This window comes from Rhyacophila brunnea, unplaced genomic scaffold (genome assembly GCF_057557595.1).
Source record: "Rhyacophila brunnea isolate RB1 unplaced genomic scaffold, BYU_Rbru_1.0 scaffold_18, whole genome shotgun sequence".
In the NCBI taxonomy this organism is placed as follows: Eukaryota; Metazoa; Arthropoda; class Insecta; order Trichoptera; family Rhyacophilidae; genus Rhyacophila; species Rhyacophila brunnea.
In genome coordinates this window covers 24,229,690-24,257,616 of record NW_028232837.1, presented here as the reverse complement: position 1 = coordinate 24,257,616, position 27,927 = coordinate 24,229,690, and the positions used below count along the sequence as shown (strand labels likewise).

Genomic DNA, 27,927 nt, shown 5'->3' with positions numbered 1-27,927 from the left:
AAAATTAATGTCAAGATATCTTTGATGCCAAGCAGCATGTTTGTCGTCGAGATATACAGCGACACAAAGTGCTCGTGTGTAAAAATACTAACAATAATTAATTAACTACAGGTTTGTATTTATATAAAGACGGCTGCCGATCTACGCACTAGGCCTAGCTAGGCCAATGAATCTAAAATAAATATTTTTTCATTTAAAAACCTGTGGGGAGTAAATTGTTTAGGTATGTAGGAATATTAATAGTTTTGCCATGTGATAAAATAAAATATTGAAAAAATTTTCATTTTCATTTGACACCATAGACTAATTTTGACACTTCAACTTGACAGTGTTGGCCATAGATAATATGTTTTGACTGTTTTGACAGATTTACTAAAGTCTGCCAGTATTTGGATTTACTTACAGATACAATAAATTCAAAATGAAATCATTTCATTTGAATGATATTCCTGAGTTTTCCAATGACGAAAAAATCATTGTTGTCGGAATTGTTGGAAAATCTCCTTACAACCGTGTTACCAAAACCAAATCTCTGCAGTGCGAATTCACCGGCAATGAGGTTATATTTTTGATTAAATATTTAATACCAAATACCTAGCTTTAGTTACATACTTTCCATGTACCTAGTCATGTATACTTTACTTTAAAACACTTAGAGATCATTAATGTATTCAGATTTGTTTGGAAATCGAGAACACCGGAATTAAACAAGTGAAATATTGCACAAAAGTTATTTTACCATCTGGTACTGACGTATAATATAAATGTATGTATATCAACAAATAAAAAAAGGTAAATGGGGTCTTTTTACTGGTTCTCCGCCACCGGCCGCTGTCATCTGTCAGTGAGCGCAGTGTTGCCAACCGAACTATAATTATAGTATATTTTGATTCGCGTACTATTCGAAAAGTTACATTTTCGTCCGCGTACTATTAAAAAAGTATAGTACGTCAAAAATGCCACAATTAAAAAAATGCTATTTTTTTATAGTACTTATTCCACTTTAATTAATATATTAGGACCGGTTTCGTCCGCCTCAGTGGGACATTTTCAACGTTGAAAATGTCCCACTAAGGCGGACGAAACCGGTCCTAATATATTAATTAAAGTGGAATAAGTACTATAAAAAAATTGTGTTTTATTAAATAAAAACAACAATACAATGCAGTTCCACCATGAATTGACAGTTAACAAAATAAAAGAAAATAAAAAAATGCTGTCGGCACTTTATGAAAACAGTCTATTTAATTGTGCGAATATTCCCCATTGCTTATTTCATTGCTTTTAAAAGTTATCTAGGTAATATTGCGATGTTTAAAGTTCCGTAAAATGTTCGTACTTCAATCACAGCAAATAAGATCTCAGTGTGCGATTTTAGTCAATGGATGTGGTTTTGCGTTGCATACCTACTCTAAAAAACTAACGTGACAGTTAATGACGGCGGCCGGTGTTAGCATTTTTCGGTCGTAAGAGGTGTTAAAATTAAGCAGGGCATCGGAATTTCTCGAATTCTCCGTTATGTTTGTGACAAACAAAAAACTTTCATTTTCTCTACACGTCCTATAATTTTTGCCGAAATACTATAATGGCTTGGACCACGTACTATAATTCGATGACAAAAAGATAGCTAAAATTCAAAATGGCGACTGACAGATTACGATGACGGAGAACCAGTAAAAAGCACCGGTAAATGTGCCGCAGATGCCGTCATGAGATTTTATAACTTTCTTTTTAGACCAAACCAAACCTAACCTAACAACCTAACCTACCCCGACCTAATATAATCTTAGTTTATGATAATGATGCATCAAAATGTATGAAAATTTCAAATTTTAAATCAACAATTTACTGGATCGAAAAGCCTATGCGCCGACAGAAAAGGGTATTTATTATAATTGTGTAAGTACATGGAATAAACTGTTCGTAAAAAAAAAAAAATGACGGCATCTGTGGCACAATTATCAAAAAAAAAAACACTAGAAACCTCAAGACAACCCTCTTGATTTATAATTTTGGTACTGTTCGGTTATACGGAATACAGCGGAAAACGTATTTTGAAAATAACCGATAAACTGGATTATTTGTTAGTTTGGGTTAGTTTAGGTTAGGTTAGATTGGGTTAGGTTTGGTTAGGTTAACCTAACAAATAATCCAGTTTATCGGCTATTTTCAAAATGCGTTTTCCGCTGTATTCCGTATAACCAAACAGTACCATAATTTTTTAGTTTTATTCCCAATCAATCCCCATGAATGCACCTCCACTATCACACGCTCATACTATCCGGCGCTCCCACCACAGCGCGCAGTCGTTATCACATAGATGGCAGCGAAGGGGTCGCCTATTTGACTATATAGGCGACGCTCGACCTTCAGTTATCAATTAGAATTGAGTCGAGCTTGGCTTCGTCAAGAGACCTAATTCAACTAGTTAATAGTAAAACGGATAAACGGTTAGCTGTAAGTCCTTATCAGAGTCAAGTGAGCTATTCGATTGAGCTAGGTACATGGTCTGACTATGCCGTAGTTCCAGTATAAATTACCTCCCAACTTATTATACTCGCGCATATCAAATTATTGTATTATTACCGTATAAAATCAAATATACCGTATACTCTTCGAGACACCCACGACTTACCATTTATAAATAGAGGAAAGAAGAGTTTCAACCCCTTATCAATTATACCTTAAAAACCATATTAAAATAATAATTCTGAAATCCATAGCGACAAAGCCCATCTAAATAAACAAGCGGATCGGGGCGCTCGTGGCCAAAGTGCGTTAAGCGACGTATTCTCGCCAGAAATCACACACCGCGTCCCGCGCAACACCTCTTCGCCTATAGTATTTTTTATTGGCATTGGCGCAAGGGGCCGAAGAAGTGTTATTGTTATTGTTATTATAATTGTTGTCTTTTGTCGACTCTTATTCACTCGCTCGCGATTCATAATAAAATAATACAATATTTTATTATCTATCATTGTATCGGAATTATTTACCGCGGCACATACTTACATACTCACATAATAATTATTTAAATATCATTAATAATTTACAAAGACTTGAAGAAGAGAAAGCACTTGTTGACAATGCTCCGGCAGGCGGCTAAATGAAAGATCCCAGCGCCCCTTTCGCCTGTGAATAAGTAATAATTTCGGCGCTGAGAAGCAAAATCATGTGTGCTTTGAATTACGGGGCGGGCGGGCGCAGGGCCTCGATAAATACAGTATACTCTGCCATATATGATTACGTTGTATTGTCGATGATTCACCAGAAATATGCGCGAGCGTCCCGCACACCCGATTGTATGTAACCGGCGCCATAGATTCCAACATTTTAAATTGGGGAATTCCATCGAGCAATCGAAAGGATTCTAGGATTGCAAACTGTTCTTAGTTGATGCATTATTTTATTTCTTTTAATATAATAAGCCCATCACTGGAAAAAGAGCGTTATTGCAGAAACCAATTACCTGATCCGTACCATGGACAAATTAACTCGCCAAAGCATGTATGTCGCGTCTGGCCACGGACGGTTATGACGGTTCTTGTAAACGTCATAACTTCTGAATAAACATTCTGTGTATATTTTCTAAATAATATTTATCATTTTAGTGTGAATATATTCACGATAAACTTGATAAACATGTTGTGTTGCTAAGTTTTCACAAATATTTATCATTCCGTTCCTATTTCATATTTTTTAAAGGATTTATTTTATTCCGAAAATAGCTGGCCTACAAGTGTCCACCTAGTAAAAATTGGCTGGCAGTGATAAGGTGAAACGATCATCATTTACAGTTTACCGTATTGCACTCGAAGTATGAACTATAACTAGCACCATGATCTAAATTTACAGTTTCGAGTCCCTACTTGACTATTGTGGGGCCTTAGTGAAAATAATAGTATCTGGTAAATCTGTTAAAATTATGTACCATACATTAATAATTTATTGTCTGCATACCAGATAAAAATCATTAGGTAATTAATCTCATCAACAGAAGTCTTAGAGTGATGATGCGCAGAGCGAACCTTATTATTTGTAATCTGTGTTCTGTGTTCAATCGATATTATCTCAAAATGTAGGTTTGAGGATAATGTTATTTTTCCGGAGAGGGGCTCAATTAATTTTTTTCATTTTAGTGTGAAATCGAATGCTTCTGGAACGAATCACAGAGTGTGTTATACTTGCATCTATCGAGCTTATTTGATACGCGACACCTCTTGAAATATGTGGACAATCTCGGAAAGGATAATGAGAAGAATTGGGGGGGCTCCGATGGGGTGAAGGCAGCCAGGAAAGCAGGAGACTTCCTAGTGGCAGTGGGAGACATGACTACCGATTTGTCCATCTCTTTACTGTTGATGTTTCATCTCTGTCACGTAATTGTGCTATCAAGTCCAACAGCTGTATTCGATCTGGGATACATAAATCTATTTAAATCGATTGATACAATAAGGTAGGCGAGCTAATTGTTGACCTAGTTATACTTAATTGCCAAACTATATTTTTTTTCATTCTATAAATAATTCACAAGATTTAAGAATGTAGCATTCTTTATTAAACACACATATTTCATATGAAAATTAGGAAAAATATTTTGGTGCCGAGCGGTAGGTTCTTGAACCCGCAGCCATCGAATTCTGACCAATGCTTAAATTGGTAAATCACGTTGGCCGGAAAACGATGAATGCGGATTCTACTCTTGGCACCTATATTTTTTCTAATAGGTATGTTTCTCAGGTATTTCGAATTATTTATATATACTTAATTGCTTATAAACTTAGTGGCCTTACGCAAACTTGTCTTTTACGTGTATGTTAACACCGAATGTGCAAAATTGACTATTACATGAAATGGGCAAAATTTTGCCTAATTCATGTAATAGTCAGCCCGTTGCCTTATTCATGAATTAGGTAAATTATCTGCCGAGTGCGTGAATTCGCCAGCGTATGGAATTCTTAAACTGTCAACATGACAGTAAAAAAAGTAAATTTAATACGGATGATTTTATTAGTTATAATTGGACATAATATAATATTATTAGGTTAGGTTAGGTTTTGTAATTCTGAATTAAACTGAATGTCCATTTTGAGGTTAGCTAACAAGTGTCAACAAACTATCAAATCATACTATCACAAACAAACAATCGACCATTGCACGATTGATACCCAAGCACAAATCAAATCGCGAAAATACCTTTTAATAAAATTCTTCCGTTATCATATTATAGTTCTAGATTTTTTTTGGGCATAGTAAATGGATATTAACGTCATTGTAGTTATAATCAATGATATTTGACACATTTGGTAAGTTTGATTAGTTGCAAAAAAAACCACCGGAGTGCGATCATCTATTTTGACCAATGCATGAGCGTTTGACACATTTGGTTTTGTTGCAAAAAACACCACCGTAGCGCTACTAACTAATTTGTCCAATGCATGAACTAGGCAGAAAAATTACTCCCGAATTAACGCACTTGGCAGATATTTTGCCTAATTCATGTAATAGTCAATTTCGCACATTCGGCGTAACATGTATATAAAAATGTCACAACTGATGAGTACACATGTTTTTTTTTTTGTATTGCAGGGTTGAATTGCAACCAAAGATTGGAGATTTAATCGGTTCTCTAGTTGGACAAGACTGGGTGAATCAAGGAAGGCCTTGCTGCCCTAGGGTTCTATTTTACTTTGATACATGCCCGAGGCAGTTCTATAAAGCTGAAACGTCACAAATCAAGATATTGGAGCACAGCTTGGAAGATCAGATATATAATATTCTCAGAAAAGCAAGGGTTATTACAAATATTAGGTATGTAACTTGATGTTACTACTAAACTGATTGGAACGTCATATGGAAATTTTGCTTGTCAAAAGTCTTTCTGATGTAAAACTAACAGTTTCTCAAGGGGTTGGCTGTCAATAATTCCATTTTTTAAATATACAGTTAACAATAATTACAAGATAAAAAGAACTTTTTATATACAACGTTTTTAAATTTTCTGTTGAATTATTATGCTCAATATGCTGAAACTTGTACTTGATATGAAGTAAATAAAAAACAAACAAATAAACAAATATAGAATACTGAAATGTCATTTTTATATCCATAGTAACGCATGTAAATATTAATAATTTAGTTGATAGGACCACCCACTTAGCAACCAATAATAGTGGATTGGATTACGGATTTCTTCCGAAATAATTTTTCATACAAAACAGAATTAACTGAAAATGAATTCAATTCTACTTAAATATGGCTAAAAGTATTAAAAGAATACATTGGCATCATGTTCTGATATATTCTAAAAGTTTCAAATGTCTATCTAGTCGGAAAGTTAGTTAAAAATCGATTGCAAGATTTTTACCGGACAAATAAGAATACGAGCTAATAAAAACGTTGTAAAAATAATTTCTTCTCTCGACACTTTTAAATTTTCTTTAATTACCTATAGTTATGAATTTAACATGTTTTTTAAACAAAATAAAATAAAATAATCGAAGTCTTGAAATCACGTTATGGAGTAGTTGCAATCTGAAATTTGACATGGCCCCTAAAACAGTGCTCCGCAACCTTTTATCACCCACGGCACGCCAAAGGTCTTCCCAGAATTCCGCTGCACACCAAAAACAATTAACACACCAAAACATGCACCCCACATCCTGAAAGCGGATCCCAGGCCAGGAGCTTTGGCGGGTCCCCCTACCTTTCGCTAATGTTAAAGACAGTGTGATATTCTAAAATAAAGTTTTTCAAATGGTGTTCGAGGTAAAATTAATGGTATTGATTGTACGTTTAGCGATTTTTTGTATTTATTAATACATCCACTTGAATTATGGTTAGTTATCGGCTTAAGAATAATTATTTGTTGAATAATGACACAATAATTATAAATTGTATCCTACAATCGCATGTTTTAAAATATTATTACCAGTGTAGTAAAATAGCGCTGCAGGCAACTTTTTTTTACTATTAGAGCAAATTTGTAATTTGTGTTTATCTCACTTATCTGGTTGACCTACCACGCCGGGCCCCCCTGAGCCTGGGCCCCCAGGCTAGAGCCCTGTCAGCCCCCTCTCTTGTGGGGGGCATTCACCAAATTTACATCAATTTATGTTTTTTTATTTGATAAATAATTAAATATTCATAACACACCACGTAGAACTAAATGTACATATTTCCATGTATTTGTGCTTGATGAGCTTGTTTCAACGAACGTAAAAGTTTTATATATTTTGACTTGTTCTTGAAAGACCCTTCAATTAAGACTGCTTATTATTTTTAATTATAACTTGAGTTGAAAAACTTTGCTCACTTAGATATGTCGTAGAAAATGGGAACTGAACTGCGATAGCCTTGTCGGAAAACCGAGGATATTCTTTATTAACCGAAATCCAGAAAATAACCAATGGAACATCGGAGAAGCAGTTTTACCGTCCCGTTGTTTCTCAATTCAACAAATTCTTCTCGAATATATGGGGAAAGTGCTAGAGAATTTTTGGCATTGGTTACAAAAGGGTTTCGAATCCAGTCGTATTGATTGGATGAAAGTAATGATGTAGTAGATGATAGTAGCACTTTTCCTATAAATTCGAGAGGAATTTGTTGAATTGATAAACGACAGGACGCAAAAACTGAAGTTCGCCGATGGTCCATTGGCTATTTTATGGATTTCGGTTAATAAAAAATATCCTCGGATTTCCGACAAGGCTATCACAGTTCAGCTCCCATTTTCGAGTCAAAAAAAGGCGCTATTTTATTACGCTAATAAGTATTAATATTTTAAAACGTGATTGTAGGACACAATTTATTATTATTGTATCAATACTCGACAAATAATTATTCCTAACCCGATAACTAACCATAATTATATTAATAGAATATAACCATACAAACAACCGCTAAACATAAAATCAATACCATTAATTTTACCTCGAACACTATTTGAAAAACGCTATTTTAGAGTATCACACTGTCTTTAACCTTAGCGATAGGTAAGGGGCCCCGCCAAAGATCTTGGGCTGGGGTCCCCCTTCAGGATGTGGAGCCCATGTTTTGGCGTATAAATTGTTTTATGTGTGGTGTGCGGCGGAATTCTGGAAAGACCTTTGGTGTGCCATGGGTTGGAAAAGGTTGCGGAGCACTGCTATAGAGTCATCTCTTTCAGGTAAGAAAGCTCACGGTGATCTGTGCTACGGTGAAATGTAATGCGTACAATTTATATGTAACCATTTATATAAAGACACATAATCCGTTAAATACCTATATAACTTTAAATACCTAAATTATCGACCTATCAACTTTTGGCATACCAACCAAATAATAGATTACCTTATCTTTAATTAATCTTTATATGATTTGATCGCAACAAAACTGTTTTATTTCAGTGCCAATTCACTTTTCGCAATCCCAAACAACGAAGAGTTTGTTTATGTGAATTCCGGCGATATTCCACCCGGGAATGAACTGTCAGACATGGTGAGATCTCTGGTGGTATCCTGCGAAGGCAATGGAGCCTTACCCGAGTGGGGGGTGGAGACCTCAAAGAGGGAGACCTTCAGCCAGTTCCTGCAGACGCATTTAGATTTAGCCATTTCTTCTGGCTTCGATGACAATGTGGGGAAATTTGCGATGAGTTCATCATTCTTTGAGGTAATATACTGTAGTAAAGATGAAAAGGATAATTACCATTTTAGCACCGAGATGCCACATATAGACCTTAATTCATATCAGTGGGGAAGGGTGGAGGTAGGCTGTTAAGAACTGACAAAATGTGCACACTAAACTTTGTCAGACAAATGTATTTGTTTTCATTGAACTAAGACTACAACGTGTAGATAGTGTTTGTTAGTTTTTAAAAATTAATTAAACCCCGCGTGACCAAGCCTTAATAGATAATAGTAAAAAAATATTCGTTTATCCTTAAAATATCTAAAATTATGCCATTAAACCTTACATAAATTTAGATATTTTATAGATGGAAGAATATTTTTTATCTATTATGGTTTGGTTAGGCAGGATTAAATGAATTTAAAAAAATTAACCAACACCTTCTGTAATGTATGTATTCTTAATTCAACAAAAACAAATAATTGAAAAATTGTATACTTTTTTTGTCAGATCGCCCATAGCATACCTACCTAAACTATTATGGTTTTGTTAGGCAGGGTTTAATTGATTTTTAAAAACTAACCAGCACCATCTGCAATTTGTATTCTCAATTCAATGAAAGCAAATAATTATGACTGAAAAAGTTTAGTGTGCACTATTTATGTCAGATCTTAACAACCTACCTCCACCCCTTGCCACTGTTATGTATTAAGGTCTATATGCGGCATCTCGGTGCGAAAATCGTAATTATCCTTCCGTAAATGTAGAATACATTAATTATTAATAGGATCGACAGATTGTATCTACATCTATTTTACAAACTAAAAAAAATAAATTAATACACTTGCCAGGGTTTAATATCATACTCATAGAAAATACAATTTCCATGCCGGTTTTAGGCCTTCTGCCATTTAAGGGATTGAAAAACTTCAAATTAATAATTAATTGATAATATTATAGGTACCGAGTGCCCCCACATGGCGTAAAGTCGCCACAATTTTAACGGAGCTTTTTCTCTCTCCAAACTCCGATCATTCCTGGACCAGTCTTTGGGATTCGCTATCAATAGACACGATGTTCTCTCAAGGAAGGTGTGCTAAAGTATTACCACTCGCACAAGCTACTTACATGGAAGGGTTGCCATCACATTACTCCACTCAGCATCATTCACAAAGGGTGAGTCAATTCATTTTCTTTTTATTTTTTCTTCATTAAACCTTTATATCAACACCAGGGTTGAGATTAGTAGAAATAAATTATTCTCACAGTCAAATCAGTTAACGATCATACACGCAATCGAATAGTCAATATCAAACCTTTCAATCAAGTAGTTGACAATTGATAATCTCTCAAATGAATTATCGAATCGAGAAGCGAATTTCAAACAAATCTCAAACTAGCTCTGCTTTGATCAATCAATCACGATTACAATATATGAGTTCACACGTATTACCAATTTATTATTACGATGGTAACACTACACACAATGTGACATTACATCTGATCTAACCAAATTGGCCTGGTTACATGTAAATTGTACCTATTACATTTCACCGTAGCACAGTTCGCCGTGAGCTTTCTTATCAGAAAAAGATGAAAAAATTACGCGTTGTTCATGGAGCATTGCAGACAATAATGTTCCAATTTTATTAGATCTTAATTTAACCTGATCTAACCTAACAAATAATAAAGTATATTGGCTATTATTAAAATTTGTTTGCCGCTAGCTTCCTGTAAACCGACAAGAACCGTGTTTTATTTAGACATGAGTTTTATTTCAGTACTATATGACCCAAAGAGGTTGGATGCCATTTAAAATACGACCATATATGGTCGTATTTTAAATTTATTTCCAATACAACATTTCACGGTGAAGTGTGATTCTGCGAACTGCATACGTACAAATTTCCAGACACGAATTGGACCGACCACTTTATCAAATCAGAGTGTCTAATAATTTTTTTTTCTATCATTTTCATAGATCCATGAGAGCTATTTACTTATAGGAATGAAAGATAATGTAGTCATTGTTCATTTTAGGTGGCCGTCGCAGTAAGTGTATTCAGTTCTGTGGCACCAGGTCCACTGTCTGACTGGTACCGAGGTCAGCTCGAGGAGAACTGCAATAAGATTTGGGAGTCGAGAAGACTCTGCGAGAAGACTAGCCTTACGGGGAATCCATGCATCAAACCAAAGCACAGGTTAGTAACAATTTGTCCAAGATAGACCAATTCCGATCCTAATAAGATCATATGGGCCTCCACAGAGTGGAGGTTTGTATTAACAGATTTTGTTTTTAGGAATAATGGATGTCAGCCACTTGCTCAACCTATTAGGTCCATTCTCTGACTCATACACAAATTGAAAAACAGTATGTGTACTTAAGTGCCAGACCCAGGATTCGAACCTGGGACCTACGACGCTATAGGCCGATTCTTAAGCCGCGTAGCCTTCGTGGGTGTCTAAGATACATTCTAAAATAAATTTATTATGTTACTAAAACATAATAGATACAAAAATCTACTATATATAATAATATCTAAAATTATGTATATACATAATTGAAAATATGTTATCTATTATGGTTTGGTTAGGCAGGGTTTAATTGAATTTTAAAAACTGGCTAACACCATCCGCAATTTGTATTCTTGGTTCAATGAAAACAAATAAATGACATACGACTGACAGAGTGTGCGATATTTACGTTGGATCTCCACAGCCTACCTCAACGGTTCGCGACTATTACAATTTCTACAATATTGCTGGGTTTTGAAATATTTAGCATTTAAGCTAGTAAATGTCCCGTTGTTTTTGTATACAGCTTAGACTCTGAAGACGTCCATTCGAGCGGGGTACGATACGTGGCGGCTTGTAACTGCGGCCGCACCAAAGGATCCCGCGATGACCCCTACACTGTGCGCTGGGCCAACTTTGAGTTCTACGCGGAGCTCGCCAAGGATTGCCAGTGCGGCACCACTTCGGAAACTATTCCATTCCCTGTGTTTCAGCCATCCATAAACGATTTCAGGTATATTTACCTTTTCAATACAATATCTTTTTTTTACTATATCCAGTCATGTTTATTTATTAATTTAATTAGATATATGTCATAATAGTTATCACCGAGGTGACAAAAACCTCAACAAAAGTCAGTATAAAATGCCTGATGGCCCGGATAATTTTCGCCATCTGACTGAGTCTTCTCCATGGCTTGTTAGCGAAAACCTGTGACATTTTTGATTTGATCTATCCATCTTTAGAGATTTCTTCGTCGTCCGTTCAACCTGACTAAATAAGACTAAATAAGAGTTTTTCTATAGAATGTCCAGTGAAGACATACTGTCTGTTTTGAATGGAGTTTACTGATTATAGAAACATCTGTCTGTAAAGCCATCCACGAGACTCCGTGTTCGTGTCGAGCACCACATTTCAAATGCGTCAAGCTTCTGTCTTTCTTTTGTCTTTACTGTTTAAGTCTTATAGGTATACATGCAAATATTAGGAAAACGTGAGATCGTACTAGATAAATTTAATCATATCCATAGAAACGTATTGGAAAGCGGACAAATTGTAAATACAAGCAATTAGTAAGCAATAATTCTTGACAGAACTTTTTATTGTTATACACAGAGCGGCGTCTGTTAAGTCAGGTTCAGCAGCTCCCGTAACGACTGCTGGAAGCGGAGCGAATTCACCGACAGAATGGTCACAACCCTCACAGGAAGAAGGCCTCTCGAATGTTGCTCTCTCGGAAGCAAACCCAGAACGGTCGACAAACAATCATTTATCATCAACAGATCCATTCACACTCATTTCTATGGATGATGGCCATTATAAAGGTAATAAATATCTTATTTGAAACTATTTTTTAAATACTGTCTCGATATAGCATAAGAATTTTGTTTTGTTTCAACTCACCCCACTATCCTGTGGCACACTCATCTCTTTGGCCAACGTTTGCATTCGTCTAACTATTACAATATGTAGTGATATCTACAATTTGGGCGCACTCTAAAAACAAGCGAGAACCAGCATCTTGCTGTCAAATAAGCGGAGTTAACTGCAACATCTTTAATATAAAATTTTGGTTAGAATTGAATACATCGAGCAAGGAGACATTTACACATTGTCACTCGGACCCGGCCTGTTACTAAGGACACTCCGACCTGATTGTCGACTTGTCGATACCTGTTCAGCAATAATTATAAACTTGTACACTGTGATTATACTCTTTTTCAAATAAACACCGTTCTTCATATCGAGACTCCCTACGTATAATCACGTATTTGGCACGTACGTGATTATACGTCTTTTGTATTTTCGTTGTCTACGCACTCAGTTATATGGGTGGCCATAAAAAAAGGCTTCTAATTTTTCGGTAAGTATAAATATTCAAAACTAGGAAATATCTTAATAAAAGTATTTTATTAATCATTGGGAATAATTTAAAATCAGCAGGAAGTAAAAAATGCTCAATGGTAAGTATTCAAATAATATATGAGAAAGTATTTAAATAAGCACAGGGAATTATTTAAATGTTTAATGTTAAGTATAAATATTTGTGTGTCAGAATAGATTAAAATTTGGGCAGAAATAATTTAATTGGCCGCTTTTTTTAAATTTTCTAGGATAGTATCATTTTCTGTCATTCCAACCAGGGTTATAACATAGACTAAGGCCCTCCTCCCACGGCGCAACTGAAATCTGGTGGAACTGGTTGGTTATGGTACTCATAAACTGACCAATGTGATGATTCGCACACGGCGCTACTGAAACCACTTGAAATAATAATCACATAACCTCAAACTGTCAAACTGGACCACCAGCTGTTTTGTACAAAAACCAACAACACGCACGCTGCCGCGTTTACTTGAATAAAATTAGATTATTTCAATTTTGCTTGTCTTGTACTTTTGACGTCTTGTGTTGTAAATGGTTTTTATAGCATGCCACTTGTTTGCAGTGCTACCAATTTTGGTAAGAAAATATGATTTTTCACCGAATCTAATGATGTTGGTACCACTGTTTTACGGTGACTGGAAACTTGAGAGACCGCGCGACTAGCATGTCGCATCTCTTCGCGACCGTTTTGAAGCCGAGAGATTCCAGTCTCGCCGTCAGCGAGCCGCCATTGAAATACATTAGCTAGATACTGGCTGGAATTTTAGTTTCAGTTCCGACGGACATAAGTTGCGCCGTGGGAGGATGGCCTTAGTTAGACTTCAAGTTAGTTGTATCATAGACTAATACCATAATCGTCTATGGTTATGCTGTACCTTGACAGATGACAGTTGACTTCCTCAGCACTAGAAATCTAGAATAGTATTTTTTCTTTCTATTATAATGAATGTATCTAAAAAAATGGCTCCACAATTCAATGTGGATCTTCTGAGTAGGTTTGTTAAGAAATTCGTTCTAGCCATCAGCTGTAACTGTTGGTTCTATGCTCTGGGTACAACAGAATTAGTTTGTAATGAATTATTAATGTTTATTAGAAACTGTTTACAGTAGGTATCTACACTGGGCTAATGACCATTGAAAATACATGCTCCATTATAGGATTATGTTGTATGCCTAGTGTGTATTATCATATATTTTTACATTTAAAAAAATAAGAAGACAGGTAGGTACACCAGATGTGTCTATTATAGGTTTATTTTTGACATAAAAATTAAGAATAAGGCAGACTTCAGTTCTTTACAAAAAAATACATGGAAACTTGAAGGGTCGCTTGGCTTGTCATGTCAACAGTGAACGGTGTGACCAAGTTATTGTAAATTTTATAAAAATATATCAATATTTTCCCCACAGCAAAAAATGCCTAGTCATTGTCGATCAATAAACATTCCTTTTATTTTGTAAATAAAATTATTTAGTATAATTTATCGATATCCGTAATTTTGATATATGGAATAAGTAATAGGTATGTTTCAATTGTCTCGACATTAAAAGGTTCGTTATCTAAAAGATTTATACTAATATAAATATTGTTTTATAATCGACATGAAAACCAGAAAATAGGTAGTTATTTTATTTGAATTAATACTAATATCACATAAACTCATTCGATTATCGATTTATTAGTTCGATCAATCGTATTAGGTATTTTAATCTCATTCAAAATGTATGAAAAATTTGGTTGAATGAATAATATTTCACAATATAACATTTTAATCAAATTTAACCTTAAAATGAGGTATTATTTTTCATTATTACTTTCTTTAAAAATATTTATAAGTATATTAGATATAGGTTGAAATAGTCCATTAACTATCACTTAACTTTAAGCTAATTAGTTATTTTGCACGTAATTTCAATTGAAGACAAATTATTCATAATCGTTTCGATAGAATTAATTTATGAAACATGTTATTTCAATTAGATAATAATAGTTTAATAGGTATATTTTTAATTTCCATTATATTTATAAACCGTCAAATACCACTAAATTATTATAATTTGGGTTTAAAGTTATCGGAATTGAGGTTATTTTCTGTCATCTGTTGATGTGCTCATATATTTATCGCTCTTTTGGGTGCACCTTCGATTACATCTTAGTTGGTGTTCTTTTAATAATCACAATAATGGTTATTTGTACCGAATATTCATGAATTTGGCGTGAGAGCATAGACAAATATCCCTTACGTGCGAGATGGTAACCCTAAATTGCTATGCGTCCCATATAAAATTGTTTACTTGTCAAATTATCATAATAATAATGGATATATGTTTTATCTACTGACACGCGTAATTTAAATAATGATTATTTAGTTTTACAACCGATTTGTTAATATTATTACTTCCTCAAACATTATTTTACCCTCCACATTAAAATTGGCGTCCTTATTCTGACACTTCTAAATAAATACTTACCAATGATTAAAAATTCTGACACTTACGCTCTCCGTCGAATATACGGGGAACTCCCTGTTACCGGTGTATACGCGGGAAGCGTGCGAAGTGGCGGGGAAGTATGTATATAATAAATAATCATAATTTTCTCAGTTTTGTCTTGAAACTCAGGTTTACGACTGTCTAATTGTAATTAGGTTTAAGTTTTTTAATCTTTTACCAATACCAGTATCTTTTTTAAAGAAGTAAAACTACGTAACTGATATTTCCCTACCTTTTATTAATTAGTCGTACCCGAAAATAACCCCGAATGTGTCACTTACAAGAAAAGTGTGTGTCTCAAGTCCCAAGTACCACCTCGTTTGTGCCACTTATAGGAACAGTCTACATATCAAGTCCGAAGTATATAATCTTGTATCTGCCACTTATAATAAAAAATCTATACCTCGAAGTACAATGCCGTATCTGTAATATCTCAAAAACTATAAACATTTGAGCAAAATTTAAAGTGAAATAATATACTAGTGGTTTTCGTGGGATTTTAATGTGGTGGTTTCCCGTTGCCTTCCACATCGCAATATTGAAACCGTTCTTAATGTTTTCATTATCGCCTTCAAGTGTCTGCTCTAAGCCTGTTTCAATCCCCTTGATCACCACTAGAGGTGGGAAAACTGGTCGATTTTGAAGACTAAGTATACTTACTACCAGTATAAAAAAATACTTGGTATCTAAACTTGTTCCAAAATACTTACTAGTATTTGAAATATCAGCTTTAATAGAATCGTTAAAAATACGTCGGCTTTTTGAAATGTCCCATTTTCGAGACAGGTACAGCTGGAACTGTGGCGCTAGTCACTAATGTTTCAGTAGTTATCCATTTATACAATCACGCATATAATTTGAATTCAGTTTATGTTTACAAATTACAATTATAACACTAAAAATCGAGAAACTTGACGTGACGAAACCAGATAAACGCGTAGTCAGTTAGCGTTATCAGAACTCCGTAATTCCGGCTTGCGACTGACGTCAATTCGATGTAAATGTCTTACTCAACTAAAACTAAAATTAAAACCCGTCGCGTACTAAACATACGCGAGTCGCGACGCCGAGGCGATGATTTCATACATGGCAAGACTACGAACTAGCTAGCGGTCGGCGAGATCTCATACCATGCGTCGAACTCCTGGACTCGATAAAGTTTCATACTCAACTGAAACCAAAAACTCTTAAACCTAAAACCCTAAGGCGAACTCAAAAGTATCCTATAAAACGAACACGTGACCATTTCTGTCCTTCACTATACCAACTTTACAACAGAGGAGAAAGGGAGAACAATGACAGTTGAGTATAATATCACGGCTAGACATACGTGTATCATGATATCTCGCTCGCGCGCATTTAATATCAATAGCGCTGAATAGCGAGTCACGGCGCAGATATTATCGAATGCGTTCGAATTCGAACATCTAATACGTTTCAAGTTTCTTGAAACAAGTTTATTGGGCAACAAATACTTAGTATGGGTAGTTTCATCCGAAACTTAAGTACACAAACTTGTGACAGTATTTCCAACTCACCTCTGATCACCACCCTTAGTCAGTACTGAAGAAATTGCTGCCTTCCTCCAGTGGATCCCTCTTAGTCTGTCTTAGTCATCATAGACCTGTCTGGCTTGGGAGACCCTTCCGGTAGTTAGACTACCGCCAGCATAGCCCTACGAATCCTCGGAACGCGCAAGCCTCCTCACCACGACAAGGTGCAGATCCATTCGAAGAGGGATAGCGGAAGATCAAGAAGGATGGAAAGTCTTGGTCGCTCAAAGGATGGCGAAATTTAAATGTGGTCACGATCCTCATCCATGAGTGCACGACCAAGAAGAAAGAAGAGAAATATACTAGATTTAAAATGGTAGCACTGTTCCAATTTTGAATAAGATACATGCAGCCGTTACTTTGCAATTGCGTTGTGAATCTTTGAGACGCTCTCCTGTAAAATGTCATGTTTGCAGATACGGGATTATACGTAGGGAGTGTCAATATAATTCCTAGAACCACCCTATACCCTATATCCTGATAATGAACAGATGCCAGATCAGGGCACCGTTTCAGGCCATATCATTCCGTACATTCATTCCACCATTGAGAATTAATTCCGTAACAGGTAAGCAATGTCTAAAGCACTATTTGAAACACATTCCAAATATTGTCATCAATATCGTATCAGTTTCAGAACCGGTATTACCCCTGTAAAATTCAATCTCTAATATTAGCTAATTTCACATTTACATAATATGAGGCGTCTATAATTAGTTAAATGTGATTATTTTATGGATAATTTCAGACAATATGTTCAGATCTGTAACTTTTAAAACCGGCTACAAATTTATAAAAACATTAAAATTAAAAATTAACAACTTACTGAAATCAATTATTTAGAATGAGACAAACTAATGGTGACATGTCCAATTCTATTTTGCTTATATTTATTGCAATGAGCATTTTGAAAGTTTTATTTTGTGATTGAAACCTAGCAGTTTTTATGTATGAAACACTTAGGGCACATGACACTGCAGTTTGTATTCGTTGGCGCAGGTCTTACTTGATTCTAAATGCAACCGTGGTGTAATGAACGTTAAGAACCCTTTATTATAAGAGTGTGCGTGATTCCTATTTTGATAAAATATATGACGGTCAATTCTTGATGAGAAAAAACCTTCTCGCTCACCGTAAAAGTCTGCGAACTTTTTGAAAGTTGAAATATTTTCCATCGTAGATGCAAAGTCGCAATGGCCGACCAGTTTAAATGAGGGTCGGACGGACTTGAGAAGCTCTTTCCTTTCAACCGACATATGGGGGACAGGCAGCTGTATTTTTTTTTGGCTTTGTTGGTCTCAGTCAAAGGAGTTGCTGAACTTGACGATTCGACTGATTTATTCAGTTGAGATGCCACGAGTGTATCCACCACAATAACATCCCAAATCATACATTTTCGTCCCTTCCATTGAATCATCGTGATGCCATCAGTCATCATTGCTTGTTACCACAAAATATTGAATTGTGTAAAATAGACATGTCACATTATATTGTATTCATCTTGTATACACAGATAAAGGACTTGTGAGGCAGCCATCTACCACAGAGTACTTGCCCGGTATGCTGCACATGGAAAGTCCTCCAGGTTAGTAAAGAAATTAAATATTCTAGCCGTATCTATAAAGAACCATTTAAATGAATATAATGTTTGAGACTTTCATGGTTGTTTTTTATCGTAATAGATTTTTGGGTTTTCACCATGTGTAAACGTGTGTGCTGCAGAGGCCATTATCAAGAAACCCAAAAATCTATTACGATGCATTTAAATGAACATTACAAGATTGTCTGCAGACCTAGTTTTATGAGTACCCACAAGTTGAGCTAGAGAAACAATGGCCGAAACACGCGAACTCAGACACTGCTTTCGGAACACCGAGTTGTGGTAGGGAAGCGATAGACCACGAACAAACCCCTACATATAGAACAAAGCAAGAAGGAGAGAGATATGGCTTACCAATGTTTCCGTATTTTTGATAGTGAAGCGACATCATCTGCCATACGTTGGCCAGTATATGCAACACTCGACAATATTGAGATATATTGCCGGTCCGTATGGACATATTGCAACAATATTTTCACACATTGCTCAAACATTGCCAGCAACACACCGGCCACACATTTGCAGTCTCATTTCTAAAAATTTATAATAGAATGATAACTATATATTATTTAAATTTATTTTTAGGTTTGCTGCCTGCATTTTCGAGCTGGTCGTTGGTATGTTTAGGACCATCATCATTATATTCGCATAGTATTGGTCTACCAGAACATCTGCATCCTGGTTTTCTTCAACACACCAATTATCTGCTGCCGTGGGATTGTTCGATCAGGTATTTACCAACAAACCTCTCTGTTTTTAACTTGACTTGAATGAAGTTAATTGTTTAAAACATACAATAACCTATTCACTGTCTCTGGGAATAATATAGTCATTGTATAATTTTGAAAACGGCCGCTTTGGACGAGTGGCAAGTTCACTTTCTTCTTCACTTCTTCAATGTGTGTTTGGATTCGAAACATGGATCTAATAGATTGAGAGAATGACTATCAACTTTTCTATGTCTCATAGACAAAACTCCACAAGATCCAGACCTCAGAGTAATAATATAAAGAGAGTGGGTATTGTTCGACTGTGCTTCTTGCGTATAATGCACAGTAGAACCGTAATTTTATTATTATTAACCTAACTATGAAATGTTACACCATCATGTTGCTTTTCAGTACAGCTACTAAATTTAAACACAACATTGTTGACCATATTTTGTACTAAATTAAATAAAAATAATTATGTACAGTGGAACCCCGATCTACCGTTCTCGCATAAATCGTTCATTTTTTAAAGTCCCGCCAAACACCCATAAGGACAATGTTCCCTGATTTATCGTTTTCCTCAATCTATCGTCTAAATATTATGGTCCCGTCACTAATATTATCACGATTGACCGTTTTTGTTGAATATTTTTCATTTCACTTTAGTAGAATTGTTTATAATACATACTACACATTACAGACCTTTCGGTCGCGTCGCTTTGTTTGCACAGTCAGTCGACGCTTGAGCTTGCCTCGTATCTCGTATCACGAATTTTTGTTAGTCGCAACTAAAATTCTCCCCATGAAGAAAACTAGAACTCCAGCTGAAAAACTGAGAATAATTCAAGTCGTCGAAAAAATCCCGGAGAAAAACGAGTTTTTTTATATCCGCATTTATCATTTCCCACATTTATCGTTTTTTTCAAGGGTCCCTTGAAAATCGTAGAATCAGGATTTCACTGTACCACTAACTTTATAATACAAAAACAATAAATTTCAGCAACACATGCTCGCAGTTGTTAAATGAATGTAGTCATTCAAATCAATATTAACTGGCAACGTGTACAAAAAATATTTAATTCAGCCGTAGAAATACTATCTTACTCTAACGTATGGTGCTGAGTTATAAGCGTGCCGAATTTCTCACTCGCACTTATGGTTCGTTTTTGTTCAGGCCTTGATACGTATTGATTGTATTTTCATTTCATTCTTGTAAATTTTACAATAATATGAATTAATTTCCATACTTATGGGATAATAAGAATTTATTATGCAACGTTACGTTTTTGTCCAATTTTCAGTACAGCGAATATAAAACATGCTGGAGCAGCTCACAGAGATTCTACATCATCTTGGTCCAGAAATACGCAGAGAGGAGGCGTGCGCGGCAAACCACCACCCTCACATTTCACAGTCAAAATATTCCTCGGTATGGAGTACGAGTGTCCTAGAGGACATAGGTATGTAATTACAGATATCACACTAAAGGTTTTGTCATAGATTTAAAATATTCAGAGATAACACTGCTTTGACACCTTAATCTATCAGAGGTTTGAAGTCTATTAGTTAAATTTGGATTTCACTATTTAAGTAATATTATGATATACAGTACTCTCTCAGTAATCTGCCGCTCGATTATCCGACAGCTACTATAATCCGCCGTTATTTTTACTAGTTGAAAACACAAAATCAAGCTCTATAATTCGCCGGTATTTGTTATGTCAAATTCAGTAGTCCACCCTGTGCCTATGTCAGCTGTCCGCCGTTGTATTTATTACTGAGACATGGAACAACATACCGGGACGAGCAATAATTTCATCGTGGAAAAAGCTGTTGCCCTCCATGAATCAAGATGATGAAAACTGGGAACTGGAAGATTCAGTTCCATTAGACGAATTGATTCAGAAAGCGACTGAAAACTCAGAGTTAACGCAAAATGTGTTAGAAGAATGGATAGCAAGAGGAGTATGCCCCACTTCCTAACTGACAACAATCTCATAAGAGGCTTGGATTCTGAGTATGAAGACAATTGTCAACCGACTGCAGCTCACACAGTCAAATCAGAATATGCACTAGCTGGGATTGACGTTACCATTAAATGGGCAGAGGAAAATAATACAACCGTCAACACACTCATCATATTGCATAAATTACGAGATGACAATATAAACTTCCAACAATATTCAGGAAAAAAACAAACAACACTGAACAACTAACCTGTTGTGTTAAGTGATTTCCTGTTTAATGTAGTTAATCAACTTAGTTTATAAATACCTATGTATAATTTAATACATACTTGATTTTGATTATAAATAAAACCGTAAGCTAGTACAAATTTCTCAATAAAAACTATTTTTACGAAATACCTGTTTTAATTTTTACCATATTTTGTATGTATTCACTATAATCCGCTGCTTTCACTAATTGGACACTTGTCTAGTTTTTGGGGTGGCGGATTACTGCGAGAGTTAATTGTATATAATATAGATAAGGTATATGACAATATTACATGTTCTTTATAATGTGATATATCTTGAATCATACCATTTTTGTTTAAAATTTCAGATTCATGATGTCGTCAAGCGATACAATAATCAATGGTAGCTCGTTATTGAAGGAAAGCGGCGCAAAATTAGCGAGCAGTGACATGCCAGTTTACTATCACTGTCCATGCAGGTAATAAATCTACCTTGTTTTATTATTTTATTTCTTTTGTATAAAACTATTTTTTGCTTTGATTGTCTGATGTCTACCTTGTTTTTTCTCTAACTGATTACTTGTTCTTTTTATTCTAAATGTGATGTTGTGAACGTCCTGAATTAATAATTTGTTATATACTCAACGTGTCTTTTTTTTAAATAAACAAAACAAATAATAGCATCACTGACAGCTAATACTATTACTGCCACGCCACTACTTCAAATCAGGGATCACCATTTTTTGCACAGTCATCTTCATCCGTGTGGCAACACCTAAACAGCGTTTGTGTCACATGCCGATACCAGTGGTGAGGGGTGGAATTGGGCTATTAAGATTTGACATAAATAGTGCACACTGAACTTTTTCAGTCATACTTATTTGTTTTCCATAAACTACAAATTCAATTTGCAGATGGCGCTGGTTAGTTTTTAAAAATCAATTGAATCTGCCCAAACCAAACTATAATAGTTTAAGTATACTATGGACGGTCCGACAAAAATAGTGCATACTTTTTCAGTCATACTTCTTTGTTTTCGTTGAATTAAGAATACGTCATATCGTCGGTCCCTATTAAAAAAGTCGGATCTGCAAAATGCTATTTTTCAGTACGAGCAATCAAAGATGTTTCATCAAATATCCTTTGTGACCTATTGCTTGCCATAATGAATAAAAATACGGGTTATAGAAACTTTTCTAAACGTTTATAAAAACATCCGTCTGTCCGGTGAACATAGCAGCAACTGTCAGATCAGACGCATCTTGCTCACCCACGCCCAGCCAACAATGTTGGTTGGTAAGGACCGACATTGTTATTCGGACACTCTCGGTAGATCCGTCATTTTTAACTTGAGTATCTCGAAATTTTTCAAACAAACAAAAAAAACTGTGATTGTGGTATAAATGTTTAAAGTGTTTAAATAACTTTTACGTAATAATACAAAAATGACAAAATTTCAGATCTGACTTTTTTAATACTTTGGACGCGGAAGACGCACACGGTGCGTAATGACCAGGCGGCCGATCGATGTAATTAACGTGCATTTTAAAGGGGGCAATTAAAATCTCATTATCTATTCAGCAGCGAAAGCGTTAATAGGGACCGACGATATTATATCAGATATTGTTGGTTAGTTTTTTTTAAATTTATTTGCCCTGCTTAAAACAAACCATATTCGATCAAAAAAATTCTTCCAATGAATATTTTTTTACTATTATCTACTATGGCTTGGATTATGCAGTGTTTAATTGAATTTTAAAAACTAACAAACTCTATCTATGCATTGTAGTATTACTTCAATGAAAACAAATATGTTTGATTGACAATGTTTATTGTGCACTATTTATGCCAGATCTTAACAGCCTACCTCCACCCCTCGCCACTGGCCGAAACCAGCCGGTACCACTTCTATATTGTTCTCGACTCTAGCGATTCGCATTGTCATTTCAATTTTATATTTTTCCTATCTTTAACTTGCTACATAATATATCCACACAAGAATACGAGCTAATAAAAACGTGGTAAAATACACCGAATACATTTAGAAAATGATTCTGTAGAGCGTCCTGCTACAAAGTTTTGAAATCAGTCTGACAAGAGTTAGTTTATAAGATATTTTGAGGAATTTGATATCAAATAAGCAGAATTAGCATCTCAACACTAACCTCAATGATTGAAGTTTTATTTATCTTGCATCTTAAGCAGATATATCTTTTTGCCATGTCAACTTTTTTCACATTTGGTCAGATGCAGATATCTTTTAACGTTACTTTGTGACCAATAAAGTTGCAGTTCTAATATTTTGCCACACCAAAGAATGTACAATTTGGAACATATTATGGAAGAAAACTTAAAAAGTGAAAAAAAACTGCAGTTATAACCGTCTGCCATAACAGTACCGATCTTTCTAGGTTATCTCTCCTTGGGCTTACATCACCAACTTACCTGAAATACTTCCCATTTTAAACAAAAAATTTCATATGCTCTCCATTTCAGGTTGGGTAAACCAATGGTGGCTCAATTGATGCGGGTTCACATTGTTACGCCCAAGGCGCTTGTGGGCATCACACTTAATCCAAAGGTAAATAAATAGTCATTTACATTTAGAAAAACTTTGTGCATAAAAACCTCAATTGATAAAATAATATTTTATTTTAAAAATAAAGTAGAACCTTGATATAGCGGACTAATGCGGGTGAGGGGGTGTCCATTAAAGCCGAAAGTCCGTTATATAAAAACACAAAAAAAATCCTGTTTGTCTTCGGATGATATATCAAGACGCATCCATTGTGGAGTGACATTAATGTTCGATGTCGACGCTCTTGCTTTCGGTAATCCTGGTTTGCACTTTTGAAGTCTGCTGTTTTTTATAATACTTTATTATAAAAAACAACTAATTCCAAGTCTAATATAGTTGAATTTCGTTATCAGACGAATAGACTGTGGCAAGTATAACGTGAAGCGTGGCCGTTTCGAGAACTACAATCCTCCCTAGCCCTTTCCTCTTCATTCCCCTCACCATGCAATCATTTGATGTTTATCATTAATTGTGCGTGCTGCAAGTTCGATAAAGTGTTTAAACGTGTTAATAATGCAAAAAGTGTTGAAAAATAGTGGCAGGACGATTATAAGATGTGTTATAACCTACTGCGAAGAAGAAAAAAACAAAATGAGCTCACTGAGCCTATAAATAAGGTTGGTGATAGAGTCGCTGCAATGACATTTCAGTGTTACCATATAACTAAAACTATCAGATTGGGAAAAAATGTTGTCTGGTATTGTCTTTCATTGTAGGTAGGTAGCACATTCTGAACAAAAAATAGGGGAAAAAAATCTTCTAATACTGGCAATCCTTTCATAATATATCGCAGCGCCATGACACTTCAAATTATAATTTTCACAGTCTAGTCAATAAAATGTTATTAGATTGTCGAGATGCGATCTTCATCTACTTCTAACCATTATAAACTTATTGAATGGAGTAATAAATGCATTCATTCATTCGAATAAACAAATTAAACTTCTGTGCAGCTATGTGAATTAGCGGCCAGCATTGCAAATGTCAGTGCTATGTTCAGTCTACGAGCAGGACGGCATTTTAACTCGAATTCGAGTGCGAGAGGTATAACGTGATTATCATGCGCAGAACATTGTTTAGAAGCGGTGATACTTGGATTTAGACATGTATAATATTAACAGGGTGTTTTTAACATCTCCTTTATATCGAGGTTCTACTGTACTTAAATTTGTCTGTTAAACAAAAATAAATGTAAAAGTATTTTATATCAGCGATGAGTGGGTCAAATTTACCTAATTTGTGTTTAGTAATAAGTGATATTCTATGCATCTCGGCCCTAGTGTTTTTATAACAGCCTTCTATCTATATTCAATATGAATGAATAATAATTTAATAATATTTTTTTACTGACAGATTCAACCGACTGCCATCGGCCCGATCTTCGTAACGGGTGGCGAGTGTCCAGTCCGGCTGACGGGCTCAGCATATTGGGTCCTCCGTCTGCCGTACATCTATAGCACAGAGAGAGGACCCCTCCCTCGCCCTTCAGCCCCCCTCGCCGTCCTTTCCAGAGGGAAACTTCTGCAGGGAATGATCGGAGTGACCGACTGACAGGAGATTAATACCGCGGCCAACTAATAATATCAATTACGTTGATTACAATGGAGACGACCATACACTTGGTTATAAGTGAGACGTTTACACGTAGTCAGTTTTATGGCGGAGTGCGTCCAGAAACATTACAGGAAACTTTGTCTACTTTATGGGACCTAAATAAAGGTGGAGCTGAAATTGGACTCTGGTCTACTGTTTAAATTAACTAATTCATTTTGTATTGTGAATTCATTTGTAGCAAAATGTTAACACATGCATTTATCGAAAACTGCGAGCATTTCAAACAAATTTAAGATTCACTCAAATAGCCAATTTCATTAATTATTATCGTTACTGTTATACCCAAAGTCATGTTGCCGAATCTGTATAGTTTTGACTTTAAATGGCATTATGTGATGATACGCAGCGATGATAAGTGAAAATGAGAAACAGGCTATCCTGAAATGATTGGGTAAGAGGTGAATGATCAAATGGCTTCTCAACATGACATTAGATCGTAATTAATCACGTTCACGGATTCAGCAGAACATGTGCTGATATTGCCAAAATATTTAGATGAATAATGACAAATAATATATCAATTACAACTTAACAAAATATTTATTTTGCACTGGCTTCCAAATCAACTATACTAAAAAAGCGAATACTCGAATTTAATAAGATTCCCTTTTTTATAGTCAAATTCTTTACATTGGTGAAGCAATTCCCCCTCCCGCTACTCGTCGAAAACTCGTTGAAAGGAGCAACGCAAGGCACAAAAGAGATAGAATTTCAATACTGACTTGCGAGTATTGTTTACATCATCATCATCAGGGGCGCGACAACCCGGTGTGGGTCCTGGCCTCCTCCAACAGCTCCCTCCACCTGTCCCTATCCAGTGTGGCCGCTTTCCAATTTGGTACCCCCAGAATACGGCAGTCACTGGCAGCTCCATCTAACCAGCGAATCTTTGGCCTCCCTCTTCTTCTACGTCCTATTGGATTGCTGGACATCATTCTCTTTGCCGGTTCATTGTCATTCATACGGTGCACATGACCTAGCCATCGCAGTCTCCCAATCTTAATTGATTGAACTGCGCTGCAATCTTCGTACAGTCCGTAGAGCTCAGCATTATATCTTCTCCTCCAATTGGTGCCATCCCTGATCGGTCCATATATACGGCGGAGAATTTTTCTTTCAAAGATGTTCAGGGCTCGTTCATTTCGCAGAGTTAATGTCCATAATTTTGTTTACATAATAACATAATATTACATTTGTTTTTACCAAAATGAACCTTTACATTTTTCTTTTTCAATTGACAGATGTGGATGATGTTTCTGCTAGCTAACTTCAGGGCTTTAGCTGTCGTGTATGATCGCAGTAAAATAGATGAGACAGGGTACCATCTTCGTCCATTGTAACCTAGAAATAATGAGAAAAATTGTCCATTTAAAAAAAGCTTGTAATTTCAAATCGAATGTAACCTAATCTATTTGAAAATCGTTCAGAATTATAAGTTATGACATTGACAATGGGAGTGATGTTTATTAGGTGACATCTTCTTTTTCTGTCTTGAAGACTCTTCCCTACAATTTCTTGGCCACGTCATTGGCTTCAAATATATCATCGATGGTGCAACTGATTGCAACGAGCAGACAGACCTTAACATGATCGACAGTTTAAAGGATCATCGGAGTATCCCCACTTCTTCATATTATTTTTGGTCCTAGTTATTCCGGTTCGTATCTGATACATTGCCCATTATGTAACATTACCTTAAAATATGTTTGGTTTCAATAGTAATTTTGATTCATGCATTTGCAAGCTTGTACAATGTTCTTATTATTTTATGTAATAAATGGTAATAAATAACAAATAATAACAGTTACCAAAATGGTCGCCATGGTAGCTATTTTTTTTATCAAATTATATCAATAGACAAAAGACTCTATGTATAGTGCAGTAATTGTTGTAACATGAAAATATTGTATTTTTGTAAGAAATAAAAATATATTAATTAAAACATAGTTGAGAATGTTTCATTACATTTTTACCATTTTATAGGATGGTTTTTATTTATTTATTATTTAGAAACACTTTGGGCCCATGTTGGTCGCCAGTTATATTTTGTTTTAGTTATAAAATAGAAACACTTCTGTTTTTAGTATTTATTCCGAGTTTACAGAGATTAATCAACAATAACAGGGAATACTTCAAACTGTACATGAAAATAGATTTAACAAGATAAGATG

The 27,927-nt window shown here is 35.4% G+C and overlaps 1 protein-coding gene across 1 annotated transcript; it reads left to right on the top strand.

Moving 5' to 3' along the window:
* Nucleotides 1–337: 337 nt before the first annotated feature.
* Nucleotides 338–27,698, top strand: LOC147073354 (nonsense-mediated mRNA decay factor SMG8). The gene is made up of 14 exons (XM_085945442.1): nucleotides 338–559; nucleotides 4,140–4,456; nucleotides 5,590–5,811; nucleotides 8,388–8,652; nucleotides 9,571–9,786; nucleotides 10,651–10,811; nucleotides 11,432–11,638; nucleotides 12,241–12,449; nucleotides 18,571–18,642; nucleotides 19,243–19,387; nucleotides 20,669–20,827; nucleotides 21,933–22,043; nucleotides 24,061–24,145; nucleotides 25,496–27,698. Exons 1-14 carry the CDS (start codon nucleotides 422–424, stop codon nucleotides 25,691–25,693), a joined length of 2,505 nt encoding a protein of 834 aa, XP_085801568.1. The 5' UTR covers nucleotides 338–421; the 3' UTR covers nucleotides 25,694–27,698.
* The last annotated feature ends 229 nt before the right edge of the window (nucleotides 27,699–27,927 follow it).